This window comes from Haemorhous mexicanus, chromosome 3, assembly GCF_027477595.1.
Source record: "Haemorhous mexicanus isolate bHaeMex1 chromosome 3, bHaeMex1.pri, whole genome shotgun sequence".
NCBI lineage: Eukaryota > Metazoa > Chordata > Aves > Passeriformes > Fringillidae > Haemorhous > Haemorhous mexicanus.
In genome coordinates, this window is record NC_082343.1 from 34,688,754 (window position 1) to 34,706,791 (window position 18,038).

Consider the following 18,038-nt stretch of genomic DNA (forward strand, 5'->3'; position numbering starts at 1 on the left):
GAAGTACCAAACCTTACTCTCTTCAGTGACACAACGTGTCAGAATTTCATGTCAGACTTTGTTCAAGGATAAACTCAAAAGGTCACCAGGGTAAATTAAGAATAATTCCCCCAAAATTATCATCATTCTAAGGAAAACAGAAGCTGACTGATATCATAGGACTGATATCATATTCTCTTCAGGTAAGGAAATCTGGCTCATAAGTAATAACAGTCTAAACATCCACTGAAATCTTACAGTTAAAACAAGAAGCTGTTTTAAAAAATGCGTGACTGTTTCCAAGTATAATTTTTTGCAAGGAACAACATTTTATAAATCTGACATACTGAACTTCTTTGAGAGCAAAGAAAACACTTACTGTGGTTGCATTTGCTGAGTTAACCCAACAGGAGGCTTCTGCTTGATTGTGAATGCCATCTGAGCCATAGGGCCAACCTTGGGTGGGACCTGCACCTTCTGAGAGAAGGTCTGCTGGGCAGCCTGCTGGGGTATGGGCCACGGGGGAACAACGGGGCTCCGGCCGCCAGTGGAAGATGTGTCTTGCACGACTGTATCCTCACAGGAGTTACCTTTTGTTCCTGGTTTACACACACAAAGCTGAGGTCTCAGGCACATCCCTCCATTTTGGCACGGTGGTGCACAGTTAGCTAAGGAAAGACATTTTAAAAAGTACCTGTGAAACAAAGCAGGAAGGAAAATGCAAACCCTCCCCACAATAAAAAAAGGCATTAATTGTTAATGTTAATTGCAGTAGGAGAGAACAACATTCCTAAGCTCTACAAAAGATAATATACAAGTTGGTACAGCTTTTATTGATTTCTAGCACAACAGATATGCACAACATTTGAACAACTTCAAAAAGTAAAATGCTGGATCTAAAAACTAGGAAATACACAAGTTAAATTGTGAAATATAGCATTATTTCAGCTCTTCCTCCTTTCTGCTCAGCATCCCTTCTCATACTTTAAAAACCCAAACTGCATCTGATGAAACAATAGTACACAGGTACACAACTCTACTACTGATCCGGGCTGGGATTCATTTTACTACTATTTTAAAATCAGATGCTGCATAGGTGCCTAGAATGAATCCCTACAGCCACATTATAGATCACCAAAATGTAGCAGAGAAGTGTGAAGCAATTCAACCCTTCCACCTCTAAAACCCAAATGACATTCCCTGCAGTACCCCCACTGTAACAACACAGGAGATGTGAGCTGCTGCTACCAAGACATTGCTACACCTAGGAAGAAACAGACAGGTGCTTGTGATTATCCCAGACCAGCTTCTATAGATTCTTTGTGCCATGAGTGAAAAGAAATCAGATTCTTTAAAATACACTTCGCCTTCAGAGAGGATTGATTACACTGCTTTGCCTTGCTCTATCCAGTCACTACAGAGGGAGTCTGAATAACCAGCCTAGACTCAACACCCAGATTGTACACCCAGATATTGCAGTACCAACTCCACTCTGAATGAACAAGAAACTTGGAGGAGCAGCAAATCCCATCAAAAAACCGGAGGAAGGGAGGAAGAAAAGCAAAAGCAACTGTGGATTATGTATACAGATAATACTGCAAAGGCGTGTCTACCTTGAGGATTTATTTTGGATGCTGAAATTTACATCACAAAGATGGCAAAACAAATTAATTATCTAAAGGACACAATTTAATATTAAAGTGTTATGGTGTGAAGCAATATCCTGTCCTCCTTCAGGTGTGCCAACCTGTCCCTTCCCCTCCCCCTTGCCCCCTTCCTAAATGCTGTCCTTCAAACTCCACATTCCAGCAAGGGTGTCGTGTGATTGGCAGAAGTTCAAAAGATGCTTCTCAGACCTGGGGTCATTGGCCTGTCCAGGTGTCATTGTCCCCTGAGACCCTCCCCCTCCCACCTGGTTGGTGGCTCACCTATCCTTTCCCTCCTCCCTCCCTGTGAGCTTAAAAGTCACAGAGACCATGCAGCCAATTTTCTGTTGGGAGTTGTTACCAAGATTCAGAGCTCTGTGACCCTGGAATAAAACTCTGGATTTAACCCTCCGGCAGAATCCTCTCCTTTTCCTCTTCACTGTTGCCTGAACCCTTTCCACCAGAGGTAAACTGAGTTTCTACCATGCCTGGACTTGTTCCAAGTGCCTGACTGCAACTTCCAGCCAGCCAAAGGTGTCTCTGAGGTGAAACACCACAGCTGCCGCCTTTGGTCCAGAGCAGGGCCGGACGAGCCCAGGCACATTCCACCCAGCAATACTGGGATTTTATTCTAATATTAAAGAAAAAAATTTAATCATTATTCACATTAAAGATGGTATACAACGAAGCATGTATAAGAAAAAAACATGGTTGAGCTACTTTGTTCCTACAAACTAAGCAAATTTTTAATATTGTTAATGATCTTTTAACCTCAACATAATTATATGTCAGGTGATAATTTTTTTACTAGAATAGGTAAGATAATATCTTGAACAATAACATGGGATTCTGCACCATATTCACACACATCCAACTGAACAATTAAATTATTTTTAAAAAATCGGTCCACAACCCTGGCCCAAATAGAGTACTTGACACTTCAATCAAGTTCTAATACATTCTTCTGTACATAAAAATAAATTAAATGCACAAGAATATATATAAATTAACTAATTAGGATGGGACGGTGTTAGTTTGGAGGCCTATGTTATCCACTGGCAAATGTATCATATATACCAACGGCACACAGCACCAGAATTGCCCTACAACTTAAACCTGAGTTTTGCATGGAGCTACTTCACTTACACTTGGCCCTCCATGTGCAAGTTCTCTTCTTTCTCATATATTTAGCTAGGCTACCTTAACTGCATATTATGCACCTCCCTGGCAACACAAAAGTATCAACTGCTCACTTCTACTGGTTTATTTTTGAGACTGTCTTGTCTTTGCTGGAAGACTGAAGACCATTTTCACTATAAACTTGAGAAGGGATTTGCAACAAGCATATGCTGTAATAGATAAGCCAAATCTTCCCTGCGCCTTATTTTAAAACTTAGATTTTGCTAGAAACAGTGAAAATTCAGTTATATGCACATGACAGAAATCATATAGTGGAAAATAAATTCAGGAGCCTGAAATTCTAATTAAATTTCACCGGCTTTGGAGAGACTCTTAAGACCAGAAGAGTGACCCCATCACTTGAGTAATCTGTATGAAATGTGCAAAAATCACAGTAAAAAATTCTTTAAAAAAAGTAAGACTTTCAAAAGTCCCATTTTTACATTAAGAGAGCATTCATTTATTTGTGGAGATTTATGGACATGTGCCTATATTAACCTCTAAGTTTCTCAAGAAATTATTTAAAAACTAATGACTCAACACAGAAGTAAGCTAAGAAGAGCACACCAAAAGTCAGTATGAAACAACACCCACTCTGCTAGGACACTGATTATGGCCTACCTCCCATCAAAGGTGAAATAACAATGTATATATACACAAAATACAACCTTGGAAAGACTCCAACTCTTTTTCCTCTAGTTAAGAACCAAAGTTGTGCTTCAGCAGCCTACAAAAACTTGAGTTTCTACCGATTAAAGTGAAGGCTGCAGTGAATCTAAAACCATAAAGCTAAAAACAGAACCTGTTTTGAAATTACCTCATCTTTTTTGCCCACACAGACTTGAACATTCTTACTTCATTGGCAGTAAAGAAAACCCTAAAACACATTACATGTACACGAAGCAAATGCCCTGCAGGACAAACTGCATTACTCTAACTGGCCTTTAACAAAAGAACCATCAGGAGATCCAGCAACCATGTTTTAAGACCAGTGACAACAGGATGAAAACCCCACCCATTAAATCCTCACAGCAATGAATCTTTTGACTGAAGTCCTTCATTAATATTGCATAATAGAAGATCACCTTTTTAGGAAAGAATTAAAATGAACACTTCAATTGACATAATACAGCAGTTTAGTCTCTAAAATGTTCAAGACAGCTGTAGTGTGCCAAATGAATGACCTAATTATTTTGTTTGAAGACAACAATAATGGCCCGTAAACTGCAAACACCAGTATTTTCCATAAAGCTAGGCTTCCAAAACCTGCGGCGTGGAAGTATTAAGTTCAAAACTGAAAAGCAGGCCAATATACTGCTGTTAAAGGCAATTGGCTTCATCCTATTCAATTCAAGGAGGTCATGACTGGAAATTCAAAATGGAGCTTGGCAAAGATGCAAATAATGAGACTAAGCTTAGTGGGTCAGATTAAAGATTCGCTTAAGTGGAGTGTTCTCCCTCCATTACTGAGGTGGATGCTTAAGGACAGGGTGAGACAAAATTAAAGCTTATACCACTACAGCTTTTAAGAATTAGAGGCTCAGCAACTTCCTGAGCAAGAGTGCTGGTTTTGTGTTTAATAAGTCTCAACAGATTTTTCTGTCAGAGGTTGATTGATCTGCTCTTTGAGCTACTTTGCTGCAACATCCAAAACTTGCTGTGCCATGGAAGTCGGCCACATTGAAAGGCCAGGCATAGACAACATAGCCAATCTTCCCTCACTTTCCAGAAGTATGGTTTGTGGTGAGGTTGACCTGGGCTGGATGCCAGGTGTCCACTTATGGGGTTCAGCTGTCCGTCTCTGCTCCCACACACGCTCAGGATGGTTCTTTGCACGCTGGGCCTCAAAAGATGACTCTGGACTCTAGGTTTTTCAGTCTTCAGAATTGTTTATTGTTTCTTATCTACAAAGTTCCTTCTCTGCCTGACCTGGATCTGACCAGCACGGCAGCCAAAGGCACTCTGACTGCCCACGAGGCGGTCGCGGCTTTTTATAGCAAAAACTACGTACATGATATTTATGTTTCATTCCCAATACCTATCACCCTCATCACCAAGTGCACCTTCACCCCAGACCAATCCACAAGTGCCAACACCACCACAGAAGATGGATGACAAGAAGAAGAAAGAAGAGCCCTGTGACACACCCTGATTCCTCCATCTTGTCTCCATAACCCCCCTGTACCAAAACCCCAAAATCTGTGTTTCACCCTATAATTATGTCTTCCCTTCACCATTCACACCTGAGTGATTCTCACAGGTTTCATCTCCTCATACACAGGTGGCACATCTCTAGATGGATCAAAATCAAGCCACCAAGTGCTTCTGGCAACATTTCAGGACTCCCGCGCCCCCCAAGGGTTCTCTCGGTAGCTCTGGACATCAGGAGTGATGTGCTGAGCTCCCACACCCACTAAGCTGCTCTATCAGTCTCCAGATAGACAGGGGAAAGAAAAGATCAAAACCAACTCATAGGTTGAGATAAGGCAGTTTACTAAAGAAAAAGTTTGTGTGCACACAAGTAAAGAGAAAAAAAAACCAGGTTTATTCTTTACTTCCGATCAGCAAGTGATGCTCAGCCACTTCCCAGGAAGCAGGGCTTCAGCATGCGTAGGGGGTGCATCAAAAGGCAAGCTTTGTAAATAACAAACGCCCTCTGTTTCTTCACCTTTCCTTAGCTTTTCTATCTGAGCTGATGTCCTATGTATGCAATATCCCTTTGGTCAGTTTGGGTCAGCTGTCCCAGTTGTGTCCCCTCCCAGGATCTTACCCACCCCCAGCCTATTGATGGGCGGAAGGGAACATTGAGAAACATTGCTGGTGCTGTGCCAGCGCTGCTCAGCAGTAGCCAAAACCGTGGAGTGTTACCAACACCTTTCTAGGTACAATTGCAAAGCACAGCTCCAGCTCAGCCAGACCCAATACAGTGGGGAAGGGAGAAGGATTGTCTTGGGTTGGTTTATGTTTTAAAATCATGTAATCTATATCTACTAAAAATAAAGTCAAGTGACACATTCGCTTCTGAAGTACGTGAGTCACAAAAAGACCAAAACCGTATCCCAAAATGCTCATCCTTTTCGTACATCTTTCCCTAATCAACTACTGCTCACCACTCTCTAAGACAGACTAGTCCCAGCTTTGACAAATGCCTATCAGGCCCAGCATGGTTGTATTTGGGACATTCTTTCAGAATAGCAAGGGTAAAATAACATTAACATTAGGTTTATACACACTCCTTCCAAAACATCTTATGTTGGTTTGGGACTGATCTATACATACACACTTTTCAGTCCATGTGCTCATGTCATTACAGTTAAAGTGTATATAAATATTTGCAGAAGCAAGACCTAAAATAAAGGATTTATAATAGTTTCAAACCACATAAATATTTTAAAATTTCTACATATACAGAATGTAATTTGTTCCACTACATTCCAAATTAAGCACAATTTATTATCTTGAATCAGTAAGTACAAAACATTGTCATTTGTGGAAGTTTAGATAAAAATTTATATTTTTTCCTTTCAAATGAATCAAAATACAAATATAACTGACTCCACTTGTCCTAAAAATGTTTCTATTAAAGTAATATTAAACTAACATTAATTCTTGGATTAAGATCATTACAATCTCATTCCTATGCCAATCACTTCTTTCAACTTCCTGAAAAGTAACAACACATTTACAAATTTATTTCCCTGTGGGGAACAGAAATCCACAAAAATATTTTTTTCAGTGAGAAACTCACAATAAACAAATTTAAATATCCCAAAAGTTTTCTGCACTCAAGTTTCTAGCCTTTTAGCCTCAACTCCACCTTCACGTATTTCCTTTAACAAGCAACTGCTGTTGGTTTGTACTTCAATGTCCACAAATATTTTTCAATGTCATTCCTGAACTTCTCATACTTCAACACAATTGCTATAACATGCTGTGAGTCTTATGCTATCTCAAATGCACCCTTCTACCAGGTTTCTTTCTTTTTCCACAACAAACACCTTTTTTTTTTTCTTCTCTTGAGCACACATAATAGTTCAGCACCAGTTTAAACAAATTTCATCACCGTGCACATTGGCACAGTATGTATCAACTTCTTGCACAGGAGTGTGTAAATCCTGTCAGGCACAATACAAGCCAGAGGGCAAATAATAGAAAATACGGCAATTGGAAACAGGATTTTAAGCACAGAGCTGTTTCAGATTCCAGCACACAATGGCTGAGAAATGACACATGCATCAAGTTTACAGAAAGGGGAAAAACCAACACTATGACATGAAAACTCTGCCCTCAGCACAGACCTATCCATGTTTCTTTACATGCAACATAGGAATACTGTTAAAGGCATAACAAATACTGCCTTCTTCCATGAATGCAAGATTTTTACTCCTTGAGCACACAAGGAAACCAAACCAAAGCTCATCTTGGTTGAGTGCACATCCTAAACAAAAAGCTGTGATACAAAGGCACCTTTAACTCCTGCTGGGTTGAAAGACAGAGTGATGATCCCCCACCGATTCCAGAAGAAAAGCAGGGAAGTGCTTTCCTTGGAAGGCAACAAGCTGTGGGTTCTGAAAGCAAAGAGGCATATTCCAGTTTGCCTCAGAAAAATCTGAATATGGTGCTGACATCCTGAAGAAGTGCAATGTATTTTTAGAATTTCCTGTTCTCTGAACTACCCTACTGCTTAACTCACCACTTAATTTTTCCCTTTTACTCTGAAAACCCTTTTTAAGTATCAAGTCATTGTCAGGACTAAGGATGCAACTGGAGTCTAGAAACCCAAAAGTTCACTGAAGCTAATGTTTTTCTGGGGACCTAGTTCTCTGTCTGGTTATCTCACACCAAAGGGGTTTCATAAATTGAAAAGTTTACCAGAAATTTATCCAATAATTCTAACTATTCATCAAGAATGAAGGAGAGAGGAATTTACAACCACAGGTGATACAACCTTGTTGTAAAACTATTCTATTTAAAAAAAAAAAAGTTGAAATTACTTTTATACAATCCTAAGCAATTACATTAACTGCAGAAAACCTGTGTGACCTCTACATACTAATGGAGGCAGTATTACAACCATCTGTGTCTTTCTACACAGGAACTTGTTTTTATCATAACTATACGGTCTTAGGAAATTCTTTCCCTAAATATACTTCAAATAAAAGCATGAGTTGGAATTCTTTGCTGTCCACTTCAAACCATCAGATTCATTCCCACAATGGCATGTAAACATGACCTCCAGGAAGGGAGGGAAACAGAAAACAATGCTTTTAGCATACATATTTCTTTTAAAGCAGACACACAAAAAAACTGTTTTTCTCTTAACCTTATGGCAACATAATGTACTTTACTAATATTATATTCTATGTATCTCATTGTATAATCTCTGAATGCCAAGACTCAGCAGAATTGAATAGCAACTGTACTCAAATACTTCAAAAGCTTAACTTCAGCAAAAGGATGCATTATTCTATCAGCAGCAAGAATATAACATGCTGTTTCATACTTGGCATTTTCATTCATGTTGTGTTTACTGGAGTTTATATAATATAAATATTTAAGACTGCACAATCTGAGAGGCATTTTAGAGTATTTAATTATAGGAGATCATAACTATGCATATTCTGACAACACAAACATTTCACATGCTACAAATCCCTTTATCATTCCAGTGCCCACAAATAAAAATGAAAATTGTTCATTACAGAATGGACTAAGCCAAGGAAACCAGCAGATTCACATGTTACACACTGTTCTTGCTGCTTGAGTGGTTAACACTCCAGTATGCAATCCTTTTTCATTATCTTAACATTTCTCCACAAGTGCTCACTTATTTTTTTACAAAATCCTTCATCATAAATTTGCAGGAAACTGAACAAACTAAGACAAGCTCAGTAAAAAGGCAACTGAAAATATTTAACTGGATATAGGATTCAAACAACTGAAGTGTTACAAAAAAGAGAAAGACTAGAGAAAAAACTATTAATTAAAATAGAGTAGCAAAACAGTAAGTATGATAAAGTTTTCCCTAAATTCAACCAATTCTCAATAAAAGTTCCCAATTTGGTTGAGCTTCTCCGAAATTCCAGGCCTAAACTGCCATCAAGGGATAATAAAAACCTGATCTCAATTATAAAAAAAGCAAATCTTGCCATAGGACACAAAACAATTTCCCACATGCAGGGATTACTATATGCACTTCACCAAAAAAAAAAAAAAAAAAAAAAAAGACCATGCCCAAGCAGACCTATTTTTAGCTCTGTATTTAAATGAACATCTTGCTTTACTAAATGTAAAATGCTTCTTACCCCTGTGTGTGCAGCCACAGATGTGGAGAAATGCTAAAGATTTGCTTGCTTTCTTTAGTCAATGCATAAGATCTATTTTCTAGGAATAAATTAGGCTACACACGTACTGCTTCTTTTAAAGGCAGAATAAAAAGCCAACTAGAAAGAAACCTCAAACCCAGCCCAACATCAGTCTAAGAATTAACATATCAGTTACAGAGCATGGACTGACTCGGCCACCCAAACCATCAATAATCTGTTAACACGCACTACTCCAGAGTTTGAACGGGGAGACAGTTTAGGGAGTTTTTAGTTCTCATCTACCCTCCACAAATCCTAGAGCTCCCAGGCAATCCAAGCTTCCTTTAAGGCAGGATCAGTCAGCACAAGCAGCCCTTCATGGTGAAGGCTGCACTTTTCTCAAGGCCTCACAGAGAGCAGAACCCCACCCCTCGCTACAGCCCTGCTTTTCCCAAGGTTGGGAGGCTCACTGATCCCAAACACAAAGCCACTTTGCAGGACAGGAAGGAGAGGGGAGCATGCTCCCTTCCAGCTCTTCCCTTCTCCATGCTCAGGAAGAGTGGCTGTAAGGAGAGAGGTGTAAGACTCCTACTGTGAGAATCAAAGCATCACTTCTCTGTCAATACATCATTTTGCCCCTACATATGTGCACAACCAGACAGGGCACAACTGAGGGATGAACCACAGCTTTCCTTGGCACATACACAGCTTTCTACTCCACTTCCAAGTTACACACTGAAAACGAACAGCCAACAAACTGAAAGGGAGAGAAAAAAAATTAAACCCAAACACCTCAGTTTTCCATGTTCATTCTGAATCTCTATTAAGAAGGGAAGTGTTCAGGACTTTTTATCCACTGTAGATTTACCACAATTTTACTGCAGGTCCTGCTTCTTTTGTTAACACTAACTGCTGCAATGAGCTGAACAAGTTCACTATCAATCTGCCATCTGCTCCATCTTGACAAATTTCTTCTAAGGTTCTTTTTTTTTGTTCCATCTTAATTCCATACACACTTACAGTATTTGTATGAAGCAGACTATGTACCATTATGAGCTTGTTTCCAGTAAAGTCCCCAGTGTCTCACAAAGAGAAGGCTGGCTAGGTTTCACTTCATACTGATTGAGGACTTAAGTTTCCTCACCAAAATGAGGGAATGGCGCATGGCATGGTCGTGTGTAGAGCAGGCAGCAGCTAACAGCTCCCCCATCTTCTCACAGCTCTTTTACAGCCGGGTCTCACAGGAGGGAGGCTGGCTGCCAACCATGGCCAGGAGACAGGCACTGTGCTCAAAGTCTGCATTACTGCTGAGTCTGGTCAGCCTCTCCTGAAGCTGTTGAGCCAACTGCGCCTACAGAGGTGCGGTTTGTGCTGTGGGACCTTTAGGTGTGGGCACTCTATTTCTTTTAAGATGCAAAGAAAAATATATCTAAATAATAAAAAGCAAAACTCAAAACATGAGCACTCCAAGAATGCACCTAACCTATTTCAGCCTCATATTGGTGTTCATACCACTAGACCAGACTACACCTTGCCCAAAATAAAACACTAAGCCCTGAAACACACATGCCCTGGGCCTCAGGTCATCAAACCCAAAGGGTTTTGTCTATAGATCAGCTCCATGCTGCTTGCTAATGTAGACAAGGACTACAAGAATTTGGACCCTGTCGTTGTACCCACTTCCCAAGGGCAGTAAGTGAAAAATAAAGCAGAGAAGAATTACTAACAAGCGCTTTCCCACTACGAAAGCCCATTCCCTGAATTTCATTAACATGAAATTCAGAAGTTTTATTTACATATTACAGTAGCAAGCACAGCAAAGGCAAAACCAAGCTTCTCAAATTTTCAGTTTTTCAACTCTGAATTGTTTAAAAATCACATCAAAGGACAGATAGATCAAAAAGGACTAATGTATAGGTCAGTCACATGGGTCAAAGTAGTTTGCCTCTTTAAAACTCAGATATTAAATTTTGATTTAGACATAATTTGAAGGAGATTGATATTGCTTTTACTGAGATGATGGTCTTAGAATGAGAAGAAACAACATTTGGGAACAGTATGTTATAGTTAGGCTTTGTATACACAATGTAAATAAACAGAACTTGGTAAAACTCAAAGCCACAAAACTGATTAAGCACAAGCCTCAGGAACCAGTTGTGACCAGAAAACCACCAAGAAGCACAGCTGCAAACATTTGAAGTAATCAGTTCCAATGATGAAGAGTACAGCTCTTCTGGATACCCCCTTCTAAGAGCTGAACTGAAGGCAGAAAAAGAGTAGATTCCGAGCATACTAATATGTTTAGTGATCCAGAGTTTTGCGTCTAAACTGGAGGACCCACGTATATTTCTAAGTTTCCAGGTCTGGATCCTAACCTATTCCAGGACAAGACCAAAGCATGCAATCTTGCCCTCACCTTCCCCAAGAAATTGAAAAGCACAAGCTGGAAGCAACTTAGGGCACACTCCATCCAGCTGATCTGGAGCCACTGGTCACACTGTCAGGTGCCCATGTCCTGAAGGAGATACAAAGCTGCAGCATGCTTACTCATCCACTGCAAGAAGTGCAGCTCTGGAACTTTAGGGAGGAGGTGGCTCAAATTGAACAGCAGTGCACAGGCAGAGGGCAAGCAGATTCAGAAACTGAACAAAGGGGATGTTTCCTCGGGGCAAGTATTCACACAACTTTCTAGTCTCCTGCCTCTACAGCAGCAAGGATCTACTGTTGTGTATTTTCTTATTCTGAAAAACAAATTAAACCTCTGTAAGTCTTTATTTAACACTGAGTCAGGCAGTCTTTCTTAAAAGACAATTTTCAAGATAATCTTTTAATATGAAGAAAAAGCCAACAGACTGCTTTCTTATTTTCTGATGACCTTCCCAAAGTGCCCAAGCACATGACAGACAGATCATGATCAAACTCATAGAATTCAGTCCAGTTACAACACCAAAGTACTAGCCCTATGCATGGAATACATGCATGCAAACACACAACACCTTCAGCTATGAAAGACTTTATACCCTTTTAATCTTAATTGACAATGATGGCACACCTGGGTTCTACATAGACAGCAATTTCTCTCCCTAGAGGAAATCTATTCTGAATGTGTTCCTCCAAAATCCACTTCCTCACCTCTTTGCCCTATGAGCCTTTCTTACACCTTTGCAGTAAGAAACTCATGCCATTAAAAACTGCAAGCTCCCTCCTTTCCATTTTTTTAATCATCCAGTTTACACCGAGATCACTCGCAAACAACTGCTATTAATACTCCAGATAAAACATATGATACATTTTACAAGGGGTTTACTACTACTACAAGGTGGTTCTTCTCATTTATCTTTTTAAGATATCAGATTTTCCATACAATAGGTAATTTTCTCTTACATTCCCAACATGAAAAACAGCTCCTTGTACCATTAAGCAAACAAAATCAGAACAAGCAGAAGAGCAAAATTTGTAGAAGCAGTTTTAACTAACAGAAATTTAGTAGTAAGTAACAAAGTAGGAGACAACAGATTTCAACAGGATAAACACGCATTTGGGTGGTGGGAACTCCTGATTTCCAGCACAGGCCTTCCTGACAGTTGTTATAACTTGTCCAAGACCACATTTAACCTATGGTTTAATTTCCCTAAATGAAACAATAAAAACCCCACGGTCCAAGTTTTACTTGCCTTACAGACATGTTACAGAGCTAATTAATGTTTCTAAAAAGCTCTGTTATGCAACAAGTACTAACAAAACATGGTGTCTCCAGCCTCAGTGGTATCTCATTACTGCACTTGCACAGATCATAACCTAAGATAACTATGACTAGAAGACAATCCTTGTCCTAAACATTTTCACATGCTTCTGACTTTCCAAGATGTTTATTGCTGTGGTTTAATTTTTCCCACCTTTGTCTTTACCCAAAGGTGGATGTTCTGAAAGCTTCAAAAATGTTGGTTTTGATTGTTAGGCATCATATGCCCAGCATAAATCAATTCTGAATACTTCTGAGTGTTATCATTTCATCTTTTTAATTAGAACGATGCAGCTCTTCATAATTTAAGTCACTCTGAGTTTGAAAAAAGTTCTTAAAACTTTACAACGTAGAACCGAAATATTAGGGACAAAGGTGGGAAAACCCTAGATGTCTAAATTGGATATGGTAGACACTCTCCTACAGTTCAAAGAAAAACAGAAGTTTACCTTCTGAGGACTGTCAGGCTTCCAAGAGAACATGAACAAATGTAAACACAACAGGCAGTTCAGCTTCAGACTAAAGTTTAAATAAAAGTACTTACAAAGTTCCCTTGCCTCTTCTGTACAGATGCTGCCCTCTGACCTGCACAGAGACATTTCAAACACCTCCTGTTGCTGCTACTGAGGGAAAAGCAACGTGGCTGCCACTGCTCCCAGCCAGACTGCCCAGACAGAAGTCACCCAAGGGAACAGCAGCCACAGCCTCCCCCATGAGAAAGCAGGGCTGGCAAACACCACCCAGCAAGGCAAAGGGAAGGGAAGGCAGCCTGGCTGCAAGACCAGACCTCTACCCTTCACCCCCTCTTTCTGAGGGTTCCAGGCAGGCTTACTCACACAGGTGCAGCAGAGCAGAAACACATGCTGCTTGTTCCAGCCTGGGATTACACCTGAGCTAATAAACTTCGCTGATCAGAGCTGGCTCTCAGCACTCTGGTTCTGGAAGCATGATGCAGACAAATGGAAGTTGGCTCTGGAAAGACCCATACGGGTCTGGGGTTTATTAACTCAGACTTTGCACCATGCAAAAGAATAAAATCTGGCCCTGGAGACTAAATAGCTTATTAAAGTGATACTGAGCCTGAACTAATAAACCCTGACAGAATCAAGCCAACTTTGCATCAAGTCAGCTCAGGTGTGCCAGCATCTGTGGCACAGTTAATCCACTGCTGCAATACGGCACTCAAAACCAACAGAGCCTGCTATCTGAATTTTAAAAATACACTAATAATTTTACAGGAAACAAAGGGGTTAACTGTTGTTCAGTTATAGATTTTCTCTTCTTCTGAAAGGAACATCAGGAGCTTCCAGAAAAGGTGATATCTGGCTATTATGACTGTGAGCTGAATCAAGTCAATGCTATCTCATGGTTTGCCTAAGTTACAAAACAGACAACTTCAGTACATTCAGTGCTTCCCTTGGCCTGCCAAGAGAGGGGTGAAACTGAGCAAATCCAAGCCAAGTCTATTATACCACTGCTAGGAGGAATTAAAGAAGCATCAGAGAAGGGAATAAAAATATTTAATGCTAAGGAGAGTCTAATATCAGAGGCACAAAAATGAGAAAATCCCCCCAACCTTTCTTTTTTTGTCTCTGCTGCTCCATTCCTCCAGTAACTGTATGAACTAGCCAAGTAATTAATGGACTTAAATTAAATTCTACACAGCTATCACATACAAATCCAATTGTCTAACTTGGTCCTTACTGAAGGACTCTAAAAATAAAAGGGAATAAAAAAGAAAAGATAAGTGATAAACAGAGAAGTGAAAAAGACAAAGCATAAAGGACAAAAAGCAAAGAAAATTACCTTAATTTACAAACAAAAAAGTTGCCTGGAAATTAAAGTTACTAGAAGATAGAGAAAAAAACATTGAGAAAAAAACCAAAACATTGTTTGAGTTTTGTTCAAAATAGTGAAAATAAAATTGGTTGACAGTAGCACAGTTAAAATATATTTTTCACTTAATTTCCTGAAATTTAGTAATAAGAGGTGGGGGGTTTTTTATTAGTCTTAAAGCTAAGGTAGGTTTTTATTAAGCTCCGCAGTTAGCCTCAAAATACCACTGTAAGCTGAAGGAAAACATTCTAATACTTGTAAGGTATTAAGCAAATGTGACTAACCTAACACAGCAGCATGTATTTGAAAATGTTAATTTAGAAGAATATCTTAAATACATGTCTAAATTAGTAGGGAAATGGTGAAGTTTTGTCTTTAACTACTGTCATAAAATCTTTGCTTCTTAGCAACAGGTCCACACAGGTCAAAGGTACTTGACCTCAGTCAGGATTACAAAAGTGATTGCTCCCTATTGTGAAAAATCCCACACAGGGACAAAAGCCATTGGAGGAAAAAAAAAAAATCTCAAAAGCAGTGTTTACTCCAGCTCTCTCAGGGACAGCAATCTGTCCTGCTGAACTACAGCAATACTCTCAGATCTGCCCAATCTCACTGATACTCACAGGAGTTTCCTGAAGCCTTATGCTCTTCCAGTCTTTCCTGACCTCATGACATCACTCCATTTTAGCCATTAGCAATCATTCTGAGTCTTGCCTAAAGGAGCAGAAATTCTTCTGCTTTCCCATGAGAAAGAACAACATGAGCATAGCAGGATTGGCTCAATCAGTGTTATTTTATGCACCTATTTTGTGTTTCTAGTTATCCCAGTAAAGGTACATCACTCTACCATGGCCAAACCCACTTCTTTCACATTGTTCAGCGCTTCAAAAATTCCACGTGGTAAGCACAGGATCATTCATGTGCCATACTGGTGAAGGGACAGGGTGGGTAGATGGCGATTCCTTGCTCCCCACCTGTGCTCCTCTGGTAGATTCTTTACCCTGTTAAGCCCCCATTCTAAAGACTCCTAAAACCCAAGAACTGATGGGGAGGGCATGTTCACACGTACAAAGCCTCCACAAAGCTCTCTCCAAAAATGTGTGCTACGAATAAACGCAAGAGACACCCACGATTCACCCTCAGCAAAGGTGAAGGTTAGGAAGGAGGGATTTAAGGATGGAAGAGTGTTAGATCTCTCCCGTGGGTTCTGTAGCTCAGCCAGCACCTCTTTGCCCACAGACGATCCCAGCACCCACCACCTCGCCAGGTGCCAGCCCGGTCCCCTCGGGTCCCACCACATCTCCTACCACACGTCCCTCCCCGACCGCACGGCTACTCACGTTTGATGCACCGCTGGGAGCCCGTGGCCTTGCTCCAGCCGTGGCAGCACTGCCCCCCGCACACATTGACCCTGCGGGAACAGCAAACAAGGACCAGTGTCCGGCGGGGCACTCCCGCTCCCCATCCCGAGCCGGGCCGCGGGGCGGGCGCTGGGCCGGGGAGACAAAAGGCGGGAAGGATGAACCCTCCCGACGGAACTCGACGCCTCACGCCGGGCGCGGGGCCGCCGCGGGCTGCCGGCACGGGGGGAGCTGGCCCCGCGCCCGGCCTCACGCGCCGCGGGTGTTCCGGGCGCGCCGGGCCGGGCAGGTAACGCCGCGGTGCCCCGGAGCCCGGGACAGCCCCCCGCCCTCTCCCCGCGCCCGAGGGGGCGACAGCGGCCGCGACGGGGATGCTGGCAGTGGTCGGGAGCTGCGGTGGTGGAGCGGGGACGTGCGGGACGGGAGGGCGCCTTACCCCGGCAGCGGCGGCAGCTGGTGCTTCTGGCGGAGGGGCAGGGCGGCGCTGCTGTTGCCGTGGGGGCCCGGCGGCGCCTTGAGCCGCGGGCTGAAGCGGGCCGGCTTGGCGAAGGAGGAGGCGTGAGCGGCGGAGTTGGGGTGGACCTGGCCGGCGGGGCCCAAGCGGAGCTGGACGGCGGCGCTGCCCGGCTTGCTCATCCGCCGGGTCCGCTCCGGGGAGCCGCCGCCGCCGCCGTAGCGCGTGTTCAGCTGCACATTGAACGTGCGCTGCTGCTGCTGCTGCTCCCCCCCGAGGAGGGTCGGGCGCTGCTGCCGGCTGCCAGAGGAGCTCCCCCGGCCGGGCTGCAGGACGTACGTGATCCTCCTTAGCCTGCCCTTTTCGGAAGCCGCGAGTCCTGGTGACAAAAGCGCACAGGCAGCGAGGAGGAGGAGGAAGCCCCATCTGATCCGACCCATTTCCACAGCGGGAGCCCCTACAGCCGGCGAACTTCGCGGAGCCGTGGCACAAGGGTTTCCTCTCCGCCAAAGGACGCGGGTGTGCGTGCGACCTGCGCCCGGGGCGCGGATCCCTCCTCCGCTCGCTGCCCCCCAACCTGCTCCGGGCGGGGCGGAGGAGGAAAAAAGCCTCAGGATCCTCCCGCCCGCCCCCCAAACTGTTAGGAAAGTTCAGCAAACACTTCGCCCCGTAGAGCAGGAAAACATCGTTGGAAGAAAGGAAGCGGCGGGTGCGAGCCGAGCTGCGAGCCGGAGCGGGAAAGGGAGGAGGAGCAGCAGGGGAAGGGTGTTTGCTGGAGGGGGGGGTGGTCGCAATAGAGAGCAGATGTCTCGGTGCCGGAGCTGCCAGGGGTCTGCCTGCGTGCGTAAGGAACGGCTCTGGAGCCGGTGCGAGCTGTTCCCAAGCCCCTCTTTAAGAGTTTCTCCGCGAGTGAGCGTGTGCGGAGGGGAGGGGGCGGGCGGAGGGTGCCCCTGCCCCGGTGCCGGCCCCGCGCAGCCAATCTGGGGCCGCCGTGACGTCAGGGGCGCTCCCGGGCCGGGGAGGGGGCCCGGCCGGGCCAGGTGACCGCGGGAGGGGAGGGGGCGGCCGCGGGGTCCGGAGCTCGCTGAGCGAGCCTCGGAAATACCTGCTCGAAGCCGCGGGTGCCGACCTACCGACTGCTCGGGACCCGGCCCGCACAGCCGCCCGAGCTGCTGGGGCAGCGTACCTGTACTTCGGCAACAGCTGAACCTTTCTGTTGTATTTCAATGGAGGTGAGGCTTTAAAGCCCCAAAAGCGTAATAGACGTGCTTCACTCTCTAGGTGGGGACTCGATGAAAGCGCTTACACGCGTTAAAGGTAAGCACATCCCTCCGTCTCAGCCTGATGAGAGCCAGAGGTTGCTCTTAGCAGAAATCTTAGCAGAATTAGGAGGGACTGTATTGTTCCTTGTTTTTCTTTATGTTCATAAAGCAGTATGTATTATTAAAGAATGAAATGCAAACCACAACTGTATACTCGTAATTAAGGTATAAGCAAAACTGCCCACGTTTTTCTCCAGTGTGTCTTCACTAATCT

The 18,038-nt window shown here is 43.2% G+C and overlaps 1 protein-coding gene across 7 annotated transcripts in view; it reads right to left on the bottom strand.

The window, feature by feature from the left end:
- The window catches only part of LTBP1 (latent transforming growth factor beta binding protein 1), a 189,431-nt gene extending 172,014 nt beyond the window's left edge, over positions 1 to 17,417 (bottom strand). For 5 of the 7 annotated variants that reach the window (XM_059841319.1, XM_059841318.1, XM_059841316.1 and 2 more), the window contains exons 1-3: positions 16,485 to 17,416; positions 16,028 to 16,098; positions 359 to 647 (exon numbers count right to left, since the gene is read on the bottom strand). In XM_059841319.1, the coding sequence (XP_059697302.1) occupies positions 359 to 647; positions 16,028 to 16,098; positions 16,485 to 16,942 (818 nt within the window). In that variant the 5' untranslated portion in view covers positions 16,943 to 17,416. Of the gene's footprint in view, positions 1 to 358; positions 648 to 16,027; positions 16,099 to 16,484 lie in introns of all 7 variants that reach the window. The other 2 variants (XM_059841317.1, XM_059841314.1) reach the window with 1 other exon arrangement.
- Positions 17,418 to 18,038: the final 621 nt, after the last annotated feature.